The following is a 9,337-nucleotide window of genomic DNA, read 5'->3' as shown; positions in this document are numbered from 1 at the left end:
CTCCCTGGGCAGAGGCAGGTACTCCCAAGCTGAGAACTTCTCCTGTCTCGTACCAGATATTAGACCTAGATGCTAGTCTAACTGGAGGAAACGTGAAGGCCGCTTTTCCTTGGTCTTTTTTGGACTCCAACCAGTCTCCCACCAGTCTTAGAGTCCTCTTAGAAGACCGTGACAAGACCATCTTGGTAAACCGAGACTTCCTCGACGCCTTCCCAAGAGTGAATTCTGAAGGTGGAGAACGTGGGGCAACGGGTACAAAAGATTCTGGAAATTCCTCATTAAAAACCTTCATGAGTTTTTTCAGATCTACTGCAGGACGAAATAAGTTAGTCTTCATCTTCTGATACCTCCTCAAACAGCTCAACAGGAGAAAGGTGATCATCAATGTCCTCTTTTGGCAAAGCCCCAATGGGAGCAATAACATTGAGTTCAGGGTCCATCTCATGAAGTTCCTGACTTCTGACAGCAACAGAACCTGGATCATCACGACTGTCACCTAGTAGATCTAACGCTTGACGCTCGGCCAAACGCTCGTGATCAAAGTGATCGGAACTAATGTGTTCCTGATCATGACATCTGATAAAACCAGTGTCATCGTGAAGTGCGTGGTCATCCTCATAATCGAGTATCACTTCTTGACTACCAGCAACACGTGAAAATGTTGGTCGCTCGGTGTCACTTTCTGAAAAACGCTTGACGTCGCGTCCTGACTGGCGCTCAGCGCCGTGTACCGCTTGACGCTCAACGTCCTGCCTGGCTGTTTGCCGCTCGACGACGCGTCCTGGAGGACGTTCGATATCGCGTCTTGTAGGACAGTTGACGTCCTGTTTTGTAGGACGTTCGACGTCCTGTTTCGTAGGACGTTCGACGTCCTGTTTTGTAGGACGTTCGACGTCCTGTTTTGTAGGACGTTCGACGTCCTGTTTTGTAGGACGTTCGACGTCCTGTTTTGTAGGACGTTCGACGTCCTGTTTTGTAGGACGTTCGACGTCCTGTTTTGTAGGACGTTCGACGTCCTGTTTTGTAGGTCGTTCGACGTCCTGTTTTGTAGGTCGTTCGACGTCCTGTTTTGTAGGTCGTTCGACGTCCTGTTTTGTAGGACGTTCAACGTCCTGTTTTGTAGGACGTTCAACGTCTTGTTTAGCAGGACGCTCGACGTCATGTTTTGCTGGACGCTCAAGCTCACGTCCTGAATATCGATCACCTTTACGCTTAGAAGGACGTTCGGCGCCTCGATCTATAAAACGCTCGACGTTACGTCTGGCTGGACACTCGACATCGTTCTTTGTTGATCGCTCAAGATCACGTCCTTGGAATGTCCTCTAGGACGTGTTCTTGAACGACCACCCAAACGTGACGTTAAGTGTGCAGTTTTTCGTGATGTTGAGCGTCCTTCTAGCTATGACTAGAAGGGCGCTCGGCGACTCATATAGAAGGACGCTCAACATCACGAAAAACTGCTCACTTAACGTCACGATTAGGTGGTCGTTCAGAAACACGTCCTAGAGGACGTTCCATGTCGCGTTGAGAAGACCGCTCGTTGTCTCGAGCTTGACATTCAATGTCACATCTGGCTGCTTGACGCTTGTCGCCACGATGAGTTGCCTGACGTTTGAGAACAAGATTATGTTCACTTTCCTTATGAGGAACAGTGTCACGACATTTCAAAGGAGAAACGAAAAGACGTTCGTCATCCAGAGCCTCTTGACTGACAGTCTTACGCCGCCTGGCGTCCAGAAGAGAAGCTTCCTGACGTTCAGGATCCAGGACTGCTACTCTCTTACTGTCTGGGCCTTGGTAACTCTGCATGAATGAAGAGAGCCTTTGTTGCATCTCTTGTAGCATGTTCAAGTTCGGATCCACTCGTTGCGATATCGGGGACGTCACGTTTATCGCCACATCGCTCTCCTCACCGCTCATAGAGCGTCCAGATGGTGATAACCAGTCTGACGGCTGCGGGGGAGCATGAACCAAGGTCATGCCTGGTTCTGACAACTGATCAGCAAGCAAAAGATTCTTGGCAGAGTCCGACGTCCTGGCAGGACGTTTAGCAGGAGAGCTCTCAACGTAAGATGGAAACCACTCTGGACTGCTCCAATAGCTACAACCAGGAGCTTGCGCTGTGCTAGTAGGACGCTGGTTGGCCTTATCAAAGGTCCTCTTGAGAGGTCTGGAAGCTTGACACCAGCCTCTTTTAGGTACTGCGTCATCCGAAGACAACGAAGACAACTTAACCTCACCTTTCCTATGGTGAGGGTGAACGTCCTGTGAAACGTCAACAGGTAAATTTGAGGGGACGTCTGCTAGTGAGCTAAAGCCTCTCGTCTCCTTTTGCCAGTCGACATTCCTTTTCCCAGGGGTTGGGGAGCTTGGAAGAGGTCTAAGACTAGGAGAAGGACAGACCCAAGCAAGCGCACCCTCAACAGCACTAAATTGCTTCACTACACTTCTAGCACTTTCACCCTTTAACAGCTTTACATCGGACATAAGCTGCATCCTGTCCGCCGCAAGCGATTCAACCTTAGCGCCCAGCGTTTGAATCGCCACCATGTCTTTAAGCGTAGGCTCATTAGCAGTTACAATAGCGGGATCAGAATCAACCACTACAGGGGAAGGATTAGGTTCAGTGACACGGGAAAAGTCTTTTGAAGAACGAGAAAAATTTTGTCTCAATCTATCTCTTTGAAGTTTACGCCTATATTGATTAAATTCAAGCCATTCATTCTCAGATAAAAGAATGCACTCATCGCACCGACCACCCAACTCACATTCTTTACCTCTGCATTTAACGGAGAGCGAATGGGGATCAAGAGAGGCCTTAGCCATTCGGGTATTACACCCACTCACACACATCCTAAAAGTTATGGGGGGGGGTGGCCATTTTGAAAATTTTTTGAGAGAAAACAACAAGCAAGGGTCAAAAATTCTGAATACAAATGTAATCCAAGAATATCCAAAAGCAAAATCATACAAACGTGAGTCAAAACCAAAGTATTGTACATCACCATAGTAAATCAGCAAAAAATCAGTAATTGTCGAGTAGAATATCCAACAAACCGGTCGTGCGCACCAATCCGGTCGTGCGCACCAATCCGGTCATGCGCGCCAATCCAGTCGTGCGCGCCAATCCAGTCGTGCGCGCCAAACCGGTCGTGCGCCCCAATACGGTAGTGCGAGCCAAACTGGTCGTGCGCCCCAATACGGTCGTGCACGCCAATACGGTCGTGCGCGCCAATCCGGTCGTGCGCGCCAGACCGGTCGTGCGCCCCAATACAGACGTGCACGCCAATACTGTCGTGCGCGCCAAACCGGTCGTGCGCCCCAATACGGTCGTGCGAGCCAAACTGGTCGTGCGCCCCAATACGGTCGTGCACGCCAATACGGTCGTGCGCGCCAATCCGGTCGTGCGCACCAATCCGGTCGTGCGCACCAATCCGGTCATGCGCGCCAATCCAGTCGTGCGCGCCAAACCGGTCGTGCGTCCCAATACGGTCGTGCGCGCCAAACTGGTCGTGCGCCCCAATACGGTCGTGCACGCCAATACGGTCGTGCACGCCAATCTGGTCGTGCGCGTCACTCCGGTCGTGCGCACCAAATTAGTCGTGCTCGCACGCCTAGTTGTTCACGCGAGAAGTGTTGGTTGCGTGCATAATGTTGGTCGTGCCCGCCAAATCATTGTGCGCGGCAACTTTGTCATGCGCGCCAAATTGGTCGTGCGCACACGCCTAGTTGTTCACGCGCATTAGGTTGGTCGTGCGCGCCAGACCGGTCGTGAGCGCCAGACGGGTCGGGCACACCAAATCAGTCGTGCGCACCAAATCAGTCGTGCGCGCCAACTTGGTCGTGCTAGCACACTTAGTTCTTCACGCGCATAGTGTTGGTTGCGCGCATAAGGTTGGTCGTGCGCGCTAATTTGGTCGTGCGCACCAAATTGGTCATGGCATCAATTTGCTGTGCGAGCCAATTTATCGTGCAGGGTCAGCGCAACGAGAAACCGAAGTTTCCCTGTCACAAAACACCGAAGTGTCAGAGTGACTAAAGTTACGAGAGCCCAAGGATTCAGCGTAACTAAAGTTACGAGACCCCAAGTGTTCAGCGTAACTAATATTATGAGACCTCGAAGGGTCAGTGCAATGAGAAACAAAAGTTTCCCTGTCACGAAACACCGAAGTGTCAGACTGACTAAAGTTACGAGAGCGCAAGGGTTCAGCGTAACTAAAGTTACGAGAGCCCAAGTGTTCAGCGTAACTAATACCTGTATTATGAGACCTCGAAGGGTCAGCGCAATGAGAAACCTCGCGAACGAGGGAGAAGTCCTCCCGAAAGAGGACATCGCCTGAGACAAGCTTTCTCCCAGGTCTATGGGAAAAAAGCATAGGCGTAATAATATCCCGAAGGAGGACATCACCTAAAACAAGCTTTCTCCCAGCTCTAGGGGAAATAATCGTAGGCGTAATAATATCTCTCTCGCGAACAAGAGAGAAGTCCTCCCGAAGGAGGACATCGCCTAAGACAAGCTTTCTCCTAGCTCTATGGGAAAAAGCGTAAGCGTAATAATCTCTCTCTCGCGAACGAAAGAGAAGTCCTCCCGAAGGAGGACATCGCCTATGGCAAGCTTTCTCCCAGCTCTAGGGGAAAAAATCGTTGGCGTAATAATATCTCTCGCAAACGAGAGAGAAGTCCTCCCAAAGGAGGACATCGCCTTAAGACAAGCTTTCTCCCAGCTCTATGGGAAAAAAGCGTAGACGTAATAATCTCCATCTCTCGCGAACAAGAGTGTTGAGGGTCGATAACGATTGCTACCTCCTAACGTGGGCAGCTCACGAGGTACCACAAGAAGCGCAGGATAATGAACAGGGAGGCCATAGCCATCGGCCTAGTGTTCTACGTTGCTGCTATCTGTAGAAAAAGAAAATAAAAGTTGTGATCAATTACAATACATGCTCCTCTGCACAACATGACAAATTCGAAAATAATTTGTATTTTTCCTAACAATACAAACCTTAGCTATTTACATTGGGTTTACCTTTTAGCGTAGCTGAAATGGTGAGCCATTAGAATTTAACGAGGGTGTATTACCCCCGTGCTAGTTAGCGGGGGGTAGGGGAGTGGTAGCTAGCTCCCCCCCCCCCCCTCTCACACACCGGTGAAGCTCACTTTCACTTAGAGGTAGGACTTGTCTTTGGGGACAGGGCTGGCGGGCAAATATGTGTAAATAGCTAAGGTTTGTATGGTTAGGAAAAATACAAATTATCTTCGAATTTGTCATTTGTTCCGTAACCGAAATACAAACCACGCTATTTACATGGGGTAACTTACCCCTTAGGTAGGGTGGAAAGTCCCCAGCCATACTGGCTTTGGCTTTACCCGGGGACTCAAAATCCGAGTGAGTCGCACTCGAGAAAAGGAGTCCCTGCACCTCGCAAGTTCCTTGCTCCGCAAGGAATCGTGTGGCCTACATAAGCTTGTGTGTGAAGGAAGAAGTGTGACCCATTCTAGGCAGTTGACCTGGAGTTCCAGAATGAACTCTGGGTTAGGACGTTCCCAATACCACCTCGTTAGGGTATGGGGGACGCGACAGTATTGACTCAATACTCGGAACACAAGGAAGCATGGTTTACCTGCAGAGGTTCGAGGTCAGCTATGAAGAGACCAGGATGCTGCTTCCCAGTAGAGGGGATGATGAAGAAAGAAGTAAGGGCCAGACATACTTCTTTCGTTCATGCAGACTAAAACCTGATAACAATGGCCTCAACCTTCTGATACCTGTCCAAAAAGGAGCCTGAGGTTAGACCAGCTGTTGTGTAGCCACCACAGAGCGATAGAAAACGTATCGAAACTCCTGTGGGTCACGCCCTAAAGGAAGCAGGCTGCGAAGGTCATTAGACGCTTCCAGACTCCAGCTTTTAGCACTTGCGTCACAGAGTAGTATTACTCGAAGGCAAGGGACGTTGCGATGTATCCGACATCGTGCTGTAGGGCGACGTGACGGGGGAGGGTCTGGAGTCAGGACGAGATGAATGTCCTTGAGTCCGAGCTGAAGAGGTATACTGGTGACTCTCCCCTGTGTCCTTCTTGTGCTCCCAAACCAGCTGCAACTGAGGACAAACTGCAGCTGTTCCCAAAGCTAACCTCTCGATTCCTTTACTGGCAAGAAGGAGAAGGTTTTGGGATATCAGATACAGAATGGTGACTCGAAATCTTGAAGGAATTGGACCGAAGGGCCGGGACCCCAAGATTCTGAGTCTAGCCAACAACTCAGGAGCGAACCTGAATGTTGCCTTCCCCCATTCCTTAGAAAGGGCGGAGTCGTACGAGACCAAGAAGATTGCTTACGCACTGGCCGAGGCCAGAGTGAGCAGGAGCCCCAAGACGGAATGTGATCAGAGGCCTGACGTAAAGGGTCTTGAGAAGATCTCTTAAGGGACTAAAAAGTCCGAGTCATGCTCCAAGTTGGAGGTCTCACTCCGACTAGGGCAGGGACGTTCGCAGCTTCGCATGAGCGAGGAAAGGTCCAGCAGGAAGGAAAAAGTTATTCCTTTAAGCCTGAAGGTCAGGGAAAGGCTAAGCGACAGGCTTCATTGCCGAGAGCGGAAAGGAGTTTCCTCCCGCCGAAAGGCAATAAGATCGTTATTGCTGGAGAAAAGGCCTCAAGGGAAGAGGTATATCTCCCACGACACCAACCACCGAAGACTCTCCACTTCGCCTGGAAGACCCCTGCAGATGACTATCGCAGATGACGCGACCTCCGTCCCGCGACTGTAGCGGGTTGTCTCTTCTTGAGGAGGAGGCGTAGTGTCTCCAGGCATGAAGACGAAGCGACGCCCCGGCTCGTGAAAGATGTTGCAGTGTGGTTGTTTGAGTAGCCTGAGCCGTGGGAGAAGCTCTCCTGGGAGTTCCGTCAGGGGAAGCAGAGGGTCCGGAAACCGTTCTGCGCATAGTCCCACTGGAGCTCTCAGGGCCATTGAAAGGTTGACAGACAACCTGGTCTTGTTGAGACCCATTCTCAACAGACAACAAAGGAGGGAAGACCCAGGCGTCGATGTTGTCCCATCACCACCGGAATGCATCTTGCCAGAGTCTCGGGATCTGAGACTGAGGGGAAGAACAGCGGAAGCTTGAGGTTCCAAGCTGTCGCGATCAGGTCCCCCAGACCAGGACTTGCTGGTTACTCAAGGCCAAAGACCCCCAGGTACACTCTCTCTACGAGGCTCTGCTGGGATAGTCGGAGAGAACATTCCTCTGCCCGGAATGAGAGAGCCGATGGTGTTATTGAGAGTATCTCAAATCATCTCGGTATCTTTACTGCAAGATGCGAAGGTGTGAAATTGCGTCCCCTACTGGTTAGAACACGCCAGAACCATGAAGTCGACGCTCACGGAGCGACTCGGCAGGAGCTGTAGGATCTGTAGAGGGGCCAGACTACGGCCCCTAAGCCTGCCTGAATGATGGAGAGGTATCCTTCAGGTCCTGACCATAGGGCTGGACCAGAACATGACACCCCCCCCTTTCTTTGACGAGTCCGAGAACAGCATAAACAATGTGGGGAAAGGACGAGAATATCCACTCCCATCAAGAGGTTCCATAGGTCAACACCCATTGCAGGTCTAATCGTTCCGCTGGTCCCATGGGGGCCACAACGTCCGGTTAATCGTTGCTTTGAAACCACCGGAACTTGGGCCGCCCCATATGGAACTTATCCTGAGGCGACCGCTCGGAACTATAGACGAGTCAATGAGGAAAAGAGAACTAGGAAATGTTCCAAGGTAGGGCTGAAAGCTCTGCTTAACTGAGAACAGGTACTGCGATTCTCCTCAGCCTTGCCACAGTCAACTGAAGGGAAGGCTCGGAGAAGGTGGCAACAGAATCTGGCGTCCTCAGGCGTTCACCCCTCCAAGTACCGACCAGAACCGATGTTGCTTAACCTCGCTGGACGGACGAGAAGCGGGGTTTCCAACGTGGTAAGGCCGTTGACTCAATATCATGGCTAGATACTCCAGATGTTGAGGCAGAAGAAGAGAAGGCTCCTAGCAAAATACCATGAACCCCCACTCATGGTAAGCATCCGGAAGCTTGTCCCGGAGCTGAAGAAGGTCGAACCTGAGCCTACCGGAGTTGACCAGACCTCCAAAAGGCGAAGGAGGCGGAAGCCTGCCCCTGAGCGGCCATGAGGAAAGCAGGGAGAGTTCTCTGGGGAAAAAAACCTGCGATGCCACGGCGGGATCGCCACACTGCATCCTAAGCAGGAATACCTGTAGTCTAGGCTGAATTCCACGAGCTTCCTGGAAGATGGATGGTATGGAAGCTGAAAGTACCTATCTTTCCGATCCAGGGCCTAAGGAGTCCTGTCACCTCGTTACCAGTCTGATCGATTCTGCTGTTCCACGCTGGACGAAGTTTGTTCGACAAACTTGATCAGGGCTCAGAGGTCGACTACAGAACTCCCGTCTCAGATACTTCCTTACAAGAAAGGATCGACTGAAGAAGCCGGGGGTGAAGCCGTCGATGATCCTATGGAGGACCTTCTCTTAAGGTATGGATCATTCTGCCCAAACGGGCAAACTCTTGCCGACCCTATGGCATAGAGGTTCAGAGACACTGAATTAGCTGACAGAGACGGCAGGCACGATATCCTGGCTGATCACAGAGATCGTGCAGGAATGGGCATCGGGAAGCTGTCATCCGGATGAGTAACCTTAGGCATCCTCCCAGCGTGAAACCTGCAAAGGGGGGGGGGGCCAATCCTAGAGTTCATGAACTCTGCCACTCCCTCTACGACTATGCCCCCCCCCGGGAGAGCCTCCCGTGCCATCTGTTCCTGACAGGAGGGAACTGCAATTGGACACCTTGTCTCAGTTGTCGAAGCCGGTCCGATAACTTAGGCCAACGTGGCTGAAAGAAAGAGGCGCTGGAGCCCTGCAGAGTCTGGAAGAAAGCGCCTTGGAGGAGTGAAAAACGGAAGTCGACTTCCTCCGCACAGCCGCTGTCTATGTCTCTGTCCTTGGTCAAAAACAAACTCTTCTCAAGGATGGAAGGGTGTCTGAAGTTGTCGACATCCACGGATGAGACACCCGAAAGGAGGCCCTCGGTCATTGCGTCCAGATGGTCCAACATCGAGCTTGCCCGCAAGTTCGATACTTGACGACGAAACGCCAAGGTGCTTGAGCCCGAGAGGAGGAAAGTACCCATGACCTTCTTGTAGCTTCCTTGAACAAAACGTCGGGTCGTAACCGTCCGGCCGACGGGACCGCGTCCGTCCGGGCGACGGGGCCCCGTCCGTCCGGGCGACGGGGCCCCGTCCGTCCGGGCGACGGGGCCCCGTCCGTCCGGGCGACGG

General features: G+C 51.7%; 1 protein-coding gene across 1 annotated transcript; it reads left to right on the top strand.

The window, feature by feature from the left end:
* The first annotated feature begins 3,098 nt into the window (after positions 1-3,098).
* LOC137631875 (ovarian abundant message protein-like) lies at positions 3,099-3,746 on the top strand. The gene has a single exon (XM_068363882.1). The coding sequence runs from the start codon at positions 3,099-3,101 to the stop codon at positions 3,744-3,746; it is 648 nt and encodes a 215-aa protein (XP_068219983.1).
* The last annotated feature ends 5,591 nt before the right edge of the window (positions 3,747-9,337 follow it).

This window comes from Palaemon carinicauda, chromosome 40 (assembly GCF_036898095.1).
Source record: "Palaemon carinicauda isolate YSFRI2023 chromosome 40, ASM3689809v2, whole genome shotgun sequence".
Lineage (NCBI taxonomy): Eukaryota > Metazoa > Arthropoda > Malacostraca > Decapoda > Palaemonidae > Palaemon > Palaemon carinicauda.
The sequence above is the reverse complement of the archived record's forward strand: the minus strand, read 5'-3'. Positions and strand labels throughout refer to the sequence as shown.

Excerpts from the sequence above, each read along its gene's own strand:
- LOC137631875 (XM_068363882.1), top strand. The coding sequence starts at position 3,099 with ATGCGCGCCAATCCAGTCGTGCGCGCCAATCCAGTCGTGCGCGCCAAA.